Source organism: Mirounga leonina, unplaced genomic scaffold, assembly GCF_011800145.1.
Source record: "Mirounga leonina isolate KUSES-001 unplaced genomic scaffold, KU_Mleo_1.0 Mir_151, whole genome shotgun sequence".
Taxonomy (NCBI): Eukaryota; Metazoa; Chordata; class Mammalia; order Carnivora; family Phocidae; genus Mirounga; species Mirounga leonina.
The window spans coordinates 29447237-29461293 of NW_023270377.1; the positions used below are offsets into that span (position 1 = coordinate 29447237).

General features: G+C 44.2%; 1 protein-coding gene across 2 annotated transcripts in view; it reads right to left on the bottom strand.

Moving 5' to 3' along the window:
• Positions 1-529: 529 nt before the first annotated feature.
• The window catches only part of PARD3B (par-3 family cell polarity regulator beta), a 995632-nt gene continuing 982104 nt past the window's right edge, over positions 530-14057 (bottom strand). For both annotated transcript variants that reach the window (XM_035007317.1, XM_035007318.1), the window contains exon 23: positions 530-4643. In XM_035007317.1, the coding sequence (XP_034863208.1) occupies positions 4286-4643 (358 nt within the window). In that variant the 3' untranslated portion in view covers positions 530-4285. The remainder of the gene's footprint in view (positions 4644-14057) is intronic.

Genomic DNA, 14057 nt, shown 5'->3' on the forward strand with positions numbered 1-14057 from the left:
CTTACTGACTGAATAAAGCTTTATTTTAATGCAAAATAAAATGAGAAAAATTTATATATTCATATATAACAACATCCAAAATGTTTTCTGTGGTACAAATGGGATCATCCTAAAAAGTCTGTAAAGAATTCATTCGCCGCCCCCGTATGCCAAAATATGATTTCACATAATTTATCTTCAGAACTTATGAACAGACTTGGTGTCATAAAAGCACAGGAAAACACTAGAAGAAGTGACTGTATACACAGTGGGGTTTGTTTTTATGTTCCAGTAGTAAACAGCACAGCAGTCCGCATCAAGGGAAGAGAACACTCTTCCAGAGCTGAGTCAGCAGTCTTTGGGGTTAGTTCACTCGGCACTCCAGGCTGGGGAGTTAAGCCCATCTTTAAAAGTCAGGCGCTGTGTGATTCTATTACTATTTAAGGACATGAGGGAGAAAAGAGTTTCCCTTAGAAGTAGTAGCTGCATATGAGATTCTAGGCTTATTTTAGATATCTACCTTTTATTCTCCTCTTTTTTTTCAGAGAGGTGACTTTGTAGGGATACCTTATGGAGACTCCTCTTTCTGGTCTCATTGTGGCATCATTTCCCACTAAGTCGGTGTGAACTAGTAGTGCAGAGAAATACTCCTGTGGCTGTTTCTGGATCCAACTCCCCCCCCCCCCCACCTAATTGCACGAAATCTGGACTTTTTGTTGCTCCTGGACTCAGAAAGCGGTAGGGTGTCTACCCAATTTAGCACCAATTTGAAGGCGGTTCATTGCGGATTTCAGAGTTTAATGTCTATGGGAGTTTTATAGACACACATTCCGATCCAAACTCTGCAGACCTCTCTAACCCCCGAAAGGCTAAGATGTTTCTCCAAAGAAAGCAAATGCTGGGGTTATAGGTTAGGGGAACAAATGCTCTTTGAAGGCTGGATCCTTATGCATATAGACTCTATGCATGTTGTCGGGTACCTTTCCTTCTGAAGATAGTTCAACAAGTTCACGAATCTTTAAAGGGAATAATGAACCATGTTTTAATTTTATTTAGTTGGTGGCACAAATAAAGGTACAATGAAGTCACACACCTCCTTTATCGGGCAGCAGGCAGTTTGCTCCATGGGGTGACAGTGGGTCTGTGGGTCTCATCACACTCTTGATCATAAGATCTTTGCTCCATGCTGTCCTGTGGGGTCAATGCACGTTGACCTACAAATCTAAGAGTAACGAGCTTCACGGTAATTTTATTTTCCAATTTCTGTTTGTTACTCAATTATGATTTAAGAAGATGCTCCTGTCTTTGGGATTGCCTTTCATCCATTGATTAATATTGTGGGGAAACAATTTTCTACCAAGAGTGATATTGCCATAGTCCAATGGCGCATGGGGTTAACGAGATGCAGTGTTTCCCTCCCTGGCAGAGGACTGAATTCTCCTGCACCTCAAAGTTTTCCTATTTCTCCTCCTGCAGAAAGGGATAAAACAGAGCTCCATCAAATATCTAGTGACTCAAGGCCAAAACATCATCACCAAAAACATTTCAAGGCCCCAGTGACCCAGCGGTCAGATCAGGAGCCAGGTGGGTGTATGTTGGGGGGTTTGCCGCTTGCTCACGATGTCACTCTGTTCCGGGGGTTATTATATTCTGGGCGACAAGCAGACACCTGGTTGTGTCTTTCCAAGACCATAAATTAACCAGGAACTACTTCCTGCTACTGGGCACCTGCTGATTACAGCCTGATCTTCTAAATACTCTAAACAACCTGTTCTCCTAGAGCCTGGGAAAGAGTTCTACAACTTCTGGGTGGTGACAGTGGGGGACTGGGACACAGGAATTTATAAAGCTTACATTCAAACTGCTCTTCATTGTGGCTTGGCTTGACAGCGCCTCTGTGATACACATTGGGCATGTGTTATACTTCAAGCAAGAAAAGAAAACTGCTCTCATCTATTTTTTGTCCACTTTAACAGTACCTTCGCATCCCTGGCTGCCCCCTCAGGATTAACAAGTGTTTTATTGACTTTGTGTACAACACGAACCCATGTTTTGAGCAGCTTGCCCTGAGCCTGGAAGCTGGAGGTATTGTGCTCCCAAGGTGGCAACGTGGTGAAAACATGGGCGTTCTTCCTACAAGAGCCCCTGCTCCAACATGCACAGAATATCTCACCTTCTCGCACTGCCTCTGGCTGACCCTCATGTGGTCTTGGCCTTAATCCAGAAGGAGACTTCTGGACTGGCTACGTCCAATAGCCTAGAGAAATTTGGTTCAACTATGCAACAGACCGAAGAGCTGATTTTTAATGCTCCCCAACACGTTGCATTTCCCTCACTTCATCATTTTCTTCCGGAAAGTTTATTCAGTCTGAGGGGAAAGTGTCATTCAGGATGTTGGCAGAGAAGCCCCGTAGCTCACCTGCACTCACCTCTGGGTGATCAGGGCACAAGACCGTCAACCTCCTTGCACAAACTGCCGAACAGCGTAAGGTGCTGGCTCAAGAGAGATGGCAGATGGCCCAAACCAACTTGACAAGTCTATTTTTTAAGAGGGCCATAAGTAAATTGTAGTTTAGAAAATGATACCTCTTAAAGTCCAGTAAATAACAAGTATTTATGTCTAAAACCAGCAGTTGCTTCATTCCTGGTAACGCAACTCTATTTTAAATAAAAAAAATAAAAGACTAAACTGGGCTGGATACTCTGTATATTCCATAATACTATAATTTGTTAAACCCTGTCAGTCAGAGGTATTCTAATCTCAGCCAAAATATATCTACATTGAACTCAAGACTTTCATTTATTTATTTTCCCCCCGGAGGGAATGGAGAAGGAGCAGTAAAGGCTTTAAGTCTCTTAAGCATCACTGAACAATTCAAGCTTGCTGTTTTGCTGGTCCTCAGTCTTTTGTTGTGTTCTCATTTGGGGCAGTTTGGACGTTTTAGAAGTCCTGCTGGAATAAGTAGGAAATTACTGCAAAACTCAAAGGAAACGTGATGGGTTTTGGAGGGTGGGGTGTCAGCTTTTCAAAGCCCTAAGACCTTCTATTCCAATTGGAGATGCTGACCTCGGTGTTGCCCTGATTTTTGTTACTGAGATACAGCAGATAGATTAATGATCTGGTTTTATGCCTCTTTTCCTTTTCCTTCTGATTTTTCCCCCCCCTTTTATTGCTTTCCCCGTCAAACTTTTCAGAAAGCATTTTTATCTTACATTCTCCATACCAGTCATCACATGCCTTCACACACACTTGCACACGCAAGCACAAACACACACACGGTCAGTCACTGCCACCTCCTGCCTCCTGGTTATCAACCCCAAAGGCCACAGTCAGCCCCTCCCTGTCCCCAGTGCAGATGGCACGGTTTGGCATTGACTGTGCCGTGAATTGGCGTCTCCAGAGCATCGCTTCCTGTGTGACCTAAGCAGCGGGCCCTCTCTTTCCCAACTACATTTTAGCCCTCAAGTGGGATCCTGAAAGTAGAGGCCCCGGTTATGATAATTACAGGCAGGAGATTTGGGGATGATTCTGAAACTGGATATCTCTGTGCTGTCGTGCCTGGGATTTGCGGGGAAGGAAGGTGAGGACCACGGAATTTTTGGCCCTCTTAACCCGGTCCTCAGAATATATTCCTTCTGGAAGCCCTGACTGGCTTTGCACATTCTCCCAGGACACTAATACTGCTTTCATATCTTATTTTTTTTTTAATATAAAAAGCAAGGAAATATAAAATAGTTATACCAAATGAGTGGTACTGGGAGCCTGAGAAATTCTGCAAATAGGGAAATGCAGCCTTCCTCTGGGTATAAACATTTCAAGGAGATCACGAGTCACGTTTGCTGTTGCTTTGTTTTCTCAGTGAAAAACTACTCATTTCAGATGCCCGTGTTCGCAGCCACTCTGCAGACTTAACAGCTTTCGTAAGGGGGCCGAGGCGGAGCCTCTGAGATGGCCTCGGCACTGCCAATTCGATGAGGCTCGTGTGCACCAGGGAGGCCCCAGGTGCGGTGTCTCCATTGTTATTTGCCCGTCCGCTCTCACTGATCTGAACAATTCTAAATGTACTTCAACTCTCTGGCAGTACTGTCTTTATGAGCCCTGTCCTCTCTCTTCCTTGTGATCCCCCTGCCCTCCTGTCCCCTCCTTTTCCCCTCTGGTCAGCAGTCCAGTGTTGCAACCTCGGTGAGAAAAACCTATCTATACCACGGAGAATTCTGAACAGAGGAAGGCCTGAAAGTCTAGGAAGGGCAAAGGTGATGTCACCCATCTCCCTTTCTGGGCTGGGCTGAGCTTGGTGGTATTCAGCTACACGGCTGCAGTCATGGGGTTCTTCTGCCTGGGATCCTGGGCTCGGTAGGGGTACTGGTCTGGGCTGCCCCCACGGGGCCCTGGTCTACCCATTTCCTGATAGGCTGGCACTCTGTGGTGCTGAGGAGGGGAAGGTGGGACATCTTGTCGGAAGGGTCCTTTATGCTGGGGGGCTGGCGGAGGAGGGTAGTACTGAGGGTACCGGAGGTCTGCAACCCTCAGATCCGGGGGGCGGGGGTAGCTCCCCTTGGGAGGATGCACGGGATGAGCCCCTGGGTAATATGGAAGCTCCCTTTCCTTGTAGAGCGCTCGAGGTGTTGCCGTCAGATAGTCTATAGGATCAGCTGGTCCTCCCCTGGAAAGAGAAGAACAGACACATATCAGTAGCTACTAAGCTGGCTGCCCAGCTGAAGACCCCACTCCTCAGCCTCCCGTGTAGTTTGGTGTGGTCAAAGACTAGGGCTGGCCCGTGGGGTGTGAATAGAAACGATGTGCACCCTTGAAAAGAAGAGGGTGAATTTTCTTCTTCCCCTCTCCTTCCTGCTGGCCATCGGAGTAGCCATTTTAAACCGCATGGAGGAAGCCACATGCTGAGGAAGGTCGAACAACAAGAGGGCAAGGGCCCAAGTCCTTGATATCATGGAGCCCCCTGTCAGCCAGGACTGCTTATACTCAGATTGGTGCCGGAGAGAGAAAGCTACTTCTGCCTGGTTTATACCACCGGGTGGTGGCCTTCAGTATAGTGGCTCAGCTGGTTTTCTAAAGAAGGCAGACTTGGGCTCTGCTAAAGCTGCGATGATTTGACCCCGCCTCTACTCTTCCCTACATGACGGAATCCTGTCACAGACACGGTGGTAGAAGTTTACAGGTTATTCAGAGTTACAGAGTTCCTGTGGACTGTCCTCACGTCTCTGCTCGGTCTGTGGGGTGCTGTTGACATGGGCCACGGTCTTGGTCTAACTCTGGTTAGCTTCTGTCACATTCCCCATGTGCCGTCCCCTCTCTACAGTTCCTAGAGAAAGTCCTAACCCAGAGCTGGGAATTATCCACCTAGAACTTGATCTGAAGCAATTCTATCAGCAAGCCAAGAAGCACCACCAGGCCAGGAGCAGAGAGGGAAGAGCCGAGCCAGCTGGAAGCTGCATTGTGTAATGAGTAGGCACACAGAACGGTCCAGGGCAAGAAGAAACACTCACAGAAAGTGACCCTGTCTGGATCTCTCTACTAAGACAACAAGCATCCTCTGATCTGTTTGCTATAACAGAAGCAATACGTCTTTAAACAACGTACAGATGACTGCATCTTATCTAGCCTGGGGTTAAACAGATGAGTTCTGTTTGCAGCTCTTAAAATCCCATAAACCTTCTGTGTGCATATTCGCCGGATCCTTCCCATTTTCTACTACTCTCCCGTTTATAATCTTTTTAAAGGAAAAGAAAAAGCAACAATAATAATTAATGAAAAGCTCTTCAATGTCAGAGTACAAATTGGGAGAACACTTGAAAGAAATGACAGAGCTGTAAGAATACCATGTCTGCGGTTAATCAAGCACTGTCGATGAGGGTCAGAATCACCCTGTAATCTGCAGAGTTTGATGTTAAAACAGCTCTGTAAGTTCCCCAAATCAATGAAGGTTTGACAGGCTCCAAGCTCTGGTACATGTGGAAAGTAGCTTGTGAACACATTCGTAACGATGAACAATAGCACTCTCTCCGTTTTGATGTCTTCATTTGGCTATGTATGATAATGAAGGATCCTCGAGCTTGGGGTAATTTAGTTAGAGTTTTCAGATAAAAAAATTAAATTGTTTGTGTACAGGTTATTATAGCATCAACCGCTATTATTCAGTGCAATTTGCTTTGCTCTATTTTAAATTGCCCATGACAAATACAGCACAAACGTATAATCTGTCACTCCAGCCCTGGGAAGTAAAGGATCAGGGTTACAGCTTCCCTTTCCTTTAGAATTTTATTTTTGATTTAGAAAACTTCCAGCATTCATTATATCTTTTGCCATAAGATATTTTAAGACCTCCCCCCATTTCTATTTCCTTTTGGTTCATGTTAGAGATTTCCGAAACACTTAAAAAAATACCCTAAACCCGTGCTTTCTCTCGAAGCCTACTGAAGCTATTTCTCTGCATGAAGTGAAACATGTGGTTTTTCTGCACTCATTTTAGGCCCTTGGGATAAATCACTGACACTTGCAACATACAGACATTATCTGCCTTAAAATGAACATACAACCAATGCTCCCTCCGGACCCTCTTAGCGGGATTGCTTCCTGTTTAAAATGGAAAGAGAGAAAGGAGGAATTCCAGGCCTTGGACTTTTAGGGTCCTGTGCTCTCCATGGAGATTTCTCTCCTTTAAAACAGAACATTATAAAAGACAGGCACACCTTGTTTTTTTATTTTTTTTTTTTATTTTTGAAGAGACAACCCAGATCAAGTGGTGACGGGGCAGAATCCACCCTGAATGTTGCTGTGACAGCACGGGGGGGGGGGGCAGTTGTTATCTCTTCTCCCACACCTCACCCCTGAGACTCAACCACCTCTCCCAGGCTTCTTCCCCTGGGCAGATGGGGAAGAACTCTTGAGAGTTCTGTGGACCCATATCCCTTCCTCTGACGGGAGGTTTTACGGCTGGGAGTTTGCTTACATGTGGCAGAAACCAAGTGAGGTAGCTGTTCTTTGTCAAGAAATGAAATCATGGAAACTGTCTTTTCCCGGAGAACTCATCAAAACAGTTATTGTTTTTAATTTTTCATAGTGAAGAAAAACAATGAACTGGCCTATAAAAACACTGTTTAAGGTTCAAAGAGTGCTAGAAGAATTTTCCTTCTTTGATGGGGGGGGCGCTGCAGTTGTTTATAATAACTTTTTCCTCAAAACTGAGCATTTCCTATAGACTTCTGCCAGAGCAACTTCTTTTTTTTTTTTTTTTTTTTAAAGATTTTATTTATTTATTTGACAGAGAAAGACACAGCGAGAGAGGGAACACAAGCAGGGGGAGTGGGAGAGGGAGAAGCAGGCTCCCCGCTGAGCCGGGAGCCTGATGTGGGACTTGATCCCAGGACCCTGGGATCATGACCTGAGCTGAAGGCAGTCGCTTAACCGACTGAGCCACCCAGGCGCCCTGCCACAGCAACTTCTAAGGGCTGGTGAATATTGTGTGTGTGTATGTGCGCACACACAGACCCCCTGACAGAGACACACACACCCACAAGAATAATTTTTAAACAGGAAAAAAATAAAGTCCTCCTCATTAACTTGTTAAGATATAGAAAGAAGAACAAGGAGCTGAAATTTTAGCTTTGTTGATCTTGAATTTCCCTTTTGTATATTTGGGTGAAATTTAGTGTTTGTAGGAAAGCACAAAAACCAGTCCATTCTGAGTCCTAAGAAATGCTTATCATGGCGACCGGTGTTGCACATTACCGGCCAACTCTGAGAAATCCAGGGGCAGCTTCCTCCAGAGACTATGATGAAAACAAGGACCCAAACAGCAAATGTATCAGTACTTCCAGACCCCTCGTTTTGCAGGTGACCTCATGAGTTTTATTTGTATGTATTACTAATTTTCTTAAAAATACTTTCAATTGAGACATCTCACTCAGGAACCATATTTACCTACAGAAGAAGAACGAGTCTGTGTTTGCTTTCTTTATATACCTCTTTGAGGAGGCGATCATGAAAATATCTTTACTTTTAAAATTTTGTTGTTTTTTTTCCCACATTTTTTCACGGTTTACTCTTTTTCCTATTTTATTCTTGATTAGGCTCATTTCTGGAGGCCAAAAGGCTTCAGCTTTTGATTGGAAAACTCATAGGAACTCTCTCAGTTACGTGGTTTCCAATCACATAGGTGCAGATGCATGCAATAATGACTGCTAACCTTTAAGCCTAAACATGACAAGGTTGTATGGTGTTGATATGTGAAGAAGCAATAACAATCACTTTCTTTACATGAGATTCTCTTCTTTTTGCCAGTTCAGTATGTCACTATTTTTCATTGAGCAAAAAAGGGGCTGAAAATCAGAGGCTAAGCAGGTCAGATAGCCAGCCCCCAGTACCAACAGTCTTCACTCTATGGCAAGTGAAGGCAAGCTTCTACATTTGCTAAGGCAATCCTGTATGGGGAAAGGGATCAGTATTGGAAAGACTGAGTCACTGGCAAAACCTTTTAGCTGGGAATGAGGTGGCTATACTTACTGGAATAGAAGACAGGCCATGAGCAATTGTGAATCCTCCGATCTGCCCCTGCTCTCCCCCCGACCTCCCTCCTCGATTACAAAAAAAAAAAAAAAAAAAAAAACTCTTTTTTCTGCATTCACCACAGTAGGTCATTCTCACCTCATGTGGGTGAAAGACTAGTTATATACTGAACTAGAGCACAAACATCTTGAACGAACTGAGTCTTATATATCTAGTGATCTCCCTCTGAGCTTAGCACACGGCTTTGCACATCCTAGGTGCTCCATAGACGTGTGTTGAATTTGTTGAAGAGGGTTTAAAGTAAAGAGAAAACCCACAAACATGCACCATAACCACAGACGGTCAAAAGTGTGGAAGGGGTAGAGATAGGTCCGTGAGTAAAAAAATAAAAGGAGGTAGCAGACTCTCATTGAGAGCCAGAGATTGGCAAAGGTCGAGGTAAGACTGGTTTCTATTCCTTCCTCCCTGTTTAATTGAGAAATAATTGACATACGTCACTTTGTAAGTTTAAGGTGTACAGCATGATGGTTTGATTTACAGCTATTGTGAAATGATTACCACAGTAGTTTCAGCTAACATCCATCTTCTCATATAAACATGACGAAAAGAAAAGAAAGAATAATAAAGGGAAAAAAATTCTCCTTGTGATAAGAACTCTTAAGATTTACATTCTTTTTTTTTTTTTTAAAGATTTTATTTATTTATTTGACAGAGAGAGACACAGCGAGAGAGGGAACACAAGCAGGGGGAGTGGGAGAGGGAGAAGCAGGCTCCCCGCAGAGCAGGGAGCCCAAGATTTACATTCTTAACAAGCTACCTTATATCATATGGCAGGGTTAGCTGTAGTCATCATGTTGTACATTACATGGTCTCTAATTTTTAAAGAAGGAAAGAGGGATGGAGAAAAAGATGGTGGGCTGAAAAAAAGGGTTGGATTGGGTCCAACATGGAATGACTATAAACTTTATCAGGGCATGGGTTCTTACATTTGTCTTGTTTGCCAAGAACAAAAGTATACCCCATTGTCTTATATAGTACCTGAAACATCGTATGTGCTTTATAAATCTTGGGCTCACATTTAATTGCCTTGACTTGCCAGTCATGTGAGGTCAACATGTCTAAGTAATACAGGTTAAGTGTATTTATTCAAGAATCAGGTACGGACTGTGTTTATTATCATCCGGCAAAGAAATTTTCTTTGTTTCTGTCATAGACACAGTAATCTAGGAACACTATAATGTATGCAATTAAAAATACAGTACACAGGATCTCAAATAAAGGCCTTAGGGAGATAATGTCAAAGGTGACAGCCAGGTGCAATCACCAGTTTCAAGTACCTGGACTTGAGGATTGATGAACACGAACCAGAGCATAGAGGTGATGTCCAGTTCCCATCTGTCACAGCACTTCCCAACCTTTTCTTTACCAGAATACACATGATGGATGACTTTCATATAAGCCGCTCAAGCTCCAGAGAGGCAGAAGCTAGGATTATGCAAACTTCCCTACCACCTGTGGGAACACAACGCCCTTCCCTCCCACTCAAGAAAGAACAAGGGGACTCAGGTGAGTGGGAGCAACATTATTGAGGGAGGAAACTCAAGTCTGTTGTAATTTATCAAAATAAATTATTTGCAACCTTCAGTTCAAGTATCAGTAACGAATCCCTGCAATACAGAGCTGATCTTAATTCACTGATGTGTCTCAGTGCTGAGCTTAAGAACCATCACTGTCTCTCATCCAATGAGCTCCTTTTAGGAGAAGGAAGGGCAGGTGAGGTTGAAGAACAACAGGGAGAAACAACGGAGCTTGAGACACATTTAGTGACTAGAAGAGAGTCTGCTTCAAGAAGGAAGGGATACGTTTAACAGGCATAAAAATAAGGTAAGCAGTAAAAAGTGTGAAAGTCATAAAGAATTTATGAGAAGAGGTGAGTACGTCCACCTTTGGCATAAGCATGGGATTTCTCACTCAAGGAGAAGCTTCCAAAAGGCAGAATCTTGTTCCTCTTAATTTCTGTAAAATACCATGCTTGCTATTAGCAGCTAACGCAAAGACAATTTCTTAACTTTTCCAAGGTAGCCTTTGTGGATTTCCTTTTTTGGTAATAACTGGCTGTGCCCAAATTTGGGGTTCACATGGGAGGAAGTAACATGACGTGGAACTCTGGGTGCTCCGAGAGGTACCTGTACCCCTCGGCAGAAAGTCGACATCTGGCAAAGCCATCCTCCTGTTAAGCATGCCACGCATGCATTATTTAGCAGCTGAGCTGAGGTTGAGGCTTTGTTCTGTAGTTCTTCTACAAATATGGTAAAGCTAAAAGGAAATCAGCACAAACTAATACACTCGTAGGCACTTGAGTTGCCCATGTGATGTAGCCAGAGATGCTTTTAGTCTGTGTTTGGAATTCCTTCAGTGTCAGGTTTCTAGTTACCAGCCCCTCACCCTTCATTCTGGCATGAATGTGGTCGGCCAGGATTAGCAGAGCCCTCTGCGATGTCTGTTACATAGCTTTGATTTCTACAGATTTCACAGAATCATAAAATACAACGATCATTTGACGGCCGGTGTTGTAGAAATGATTTTGGGGGAAGAAAAATCTCCTTTTCATCACTCTCATTTCCCATCGCGTTATGAGGAGAGGGCTCTTACTCTTTGTTAAGAACTGGAGTGGGAATCGAAGGATCAGTAGATGCTTTTGGCCCTGGTTAACACCAAGGAAATGTTTGCGAAGAAAATGAAGGTGGAATGATAATGACTCAGGGCTCAGAAGACATGTCTAAAACAGTTTAAGACCGTGATTTCGATCGCCCACATTTAATGCCTTTTTGGTGCATTTTTCAACAATGACCGCAAACACATGATTTTAGCTATTTCCCAACTGCATGCGCCACGAAGATGGGATCTGATGGAACCCTGTAGCAGATGTTATCTGGGAAAGGGTCCATAAGAGTGTTTCATCCTACCAGATGGTGGGAGGTATTCCCTAAAAACGGTCCTGCACAAATAATTTCCTTTATGAGAGGGTGTGAGGTTTCTAGTGGGTGCTGAGGACAATCAGGAAGGGCTGCATGAAAGCATAGGAGAAGGAATCCTGTGGAAAGCCAGCCTGTTGTGAGTGGCCACAAAAAAGTCATGAAATCTATCTGAGCAATAGCTGCAAATAATCACCTTGTGGTCTTTTTAACCACCGAAGAGGTTTTATCTAAAGAGAATGGCAACCAAAGGAACAAGTCATCATAACTTGTTAGGCCACTCAAATCATCTCTCTCTATTTTAATGGTAGTCTCCGAATTTCATTATCAAACACTGAGGATTTCATCCAATTGTCATGCAAGAGACAATTTCAAGGTCAGACTTGGAGGGCCAGAGTGTAGGGTCCAGAATTCTAAAGACAGTTTCGCCTGCCCCTTAGGAGAAGCACTATGCAGCTTCTTGTTCATGGTTTCTGCCCGGACAAAGGACATTCTAGGGGAAAAACACACTGTTCATGAGGGCTGCTTTCTCTTGATCAATTTAGATCATATCTATTTTCAGAGTCATACATGCAATTTTTGGATAAGATATTCATGTATCTTATCCAAAGCGAGTCATATATTCATATCACTGCCACATCTTCGCCTGCCCCCTGTCCCTCTGCCATTGATTTCTAAAGCCTGGGCAATAGGAAGACTTTGGATGTAAACCACCTATTTCTTAGATCTTAGATCATCAGAATCCCCTTAGATCATCAGAATCCCTCTTAGATCACCAGAATCCCTCTTCACTAAGGGCAAGGACCATAGTGAAGGAGTTTTAAATACTTCCATGTTCATGGTGTGTGTGTGTGTGTGTGTGTGTGTTTGTGTGTGGAAGGGCTTCTTTCTATATCATTTTATTAAGACCACAGAGAATCCTGCCACCGCAATTCTCATCCCCTGCAATTCAGAAGCAGAAATGTAAGTGCTGAGAAGGGTGCTCCTACCGTCCTTGATGAGCTCAGGAATAAGCTTCAGAAGCTTGATTTAGAATCACAGAGATCTGAAGCCCCTGGAGCACTTTCCTGAAGGCCTCCAGCAGGCCAGATTCTGTCCCAGCATTTTCTCCACATTAATGTGTTCGTTCCTTTCAACAGCTCTATAAGGTAGGTACTATTATCATCCCTGGTTTGCCGATGAGGCAACTAAAGAACAGAGAGGTTAAGTAACTTGACCCAAGTCACACAGGAAGTAGCGACCTGGAGGCTGCATGCTTAACCACTAAGCTAGCCCGTGCAGCCTCTAACCTCTCTTGCTCCTCACTGCTCACAGTGTGCCCAGTGGAGGCAGATGAGAGGAATCATAGACATTTTGCTGACACTGCCTGGGGAACCGTGGGTCAGTAAGAAGTAGCTGAGTGTGGAGAGGCTGTTTGGAGCCTGGTCATGGAGGATCATAATACCAGAGGTGGTGTGGGGAGGATGAGGAGTGTGATTTTCATTCAGTAGGATTTGGAGCAGGGGGGTGATGTGAATTACCTGTGGGATGGGGTGGCATGACTCCACTTGGAGGCTCCTTAGGCACCTCAAACCTTCCAGGTGCAAAAGTAAATAATTACCTCCCTCCACATCCGCTGCCCCTCCAGTGACCCCTTTGGAGAATGACAATCTACACAGTCAGCTATACCAAGAAATGGAGACTCCCTCCCTGTCATCCCCTCTCCCGCCAGACACTGGGTTCTAGAAATGCTCTCTTAAATGTTCTTGGCTGTCCATTCTCACTGCTCAGCCTTACTCTCAGCTCAGAGCTCCTTTCAGCTGGACGAGCAATAGTACGTTAGGGTGAGCGGACCGGCAGGCGGAGCTGTGGGCCAGCCTCACCAAAGAGCAGTTCACCGCCGTTAAGCCAGGTGCACGTGAATCCAAAGGACAGTTGGATTTTGTGCACATCAAGCCAGTTGCCACCAACTCTGAGGCAACTTGGAGCACGTCATACTGACTCTCAGATGAAAACATGGCACAGTTTGTAAAGGCGGGCGAGATTAGTTTTCTTTTGGGGACTGTGTGATCATTTGCATTTTTTGGACAGGATACTCTCAAATATAAATCCTGACACCGGGGAAGAATTTTTCGCCTGTACCTGAATATAAGGTCTGCGTAAGCTTTTTTTTTTTTCTCCTTAACATCAGGTAGTCTTTTCTCCCAAATTTATAAGACTAAGTGAGGCTTATATAACATATTTCATAAAACTCTGGGTTCGCTTTCTGCCTTAAGAAATGAGCATATTAGTCTTTCTGACTGGTGTGAGGTGGTATCTCATTGAGGTTTTGATTTAGATTTCCCTAATTAACAAGTCAGGAAACGACAGATGTTGGCGAGGATGCGGAGAAAGGGGAACCCTCCTACACTGTTGGTGGGAACGCAAGCTGGTGCAGCCACTCTGGAAAACAGTACGGAGGTTCCTCAAAAAGTTGAAAATAGAGCTACCATATGACCCAGCAATTGCACTACTGGGTATTTACCCCAAAGATACAAATGTAGGGATCCGAAGGGGTACATGCACCCCAATGTTTATAGCAGCAATGTCCACAATAGCCA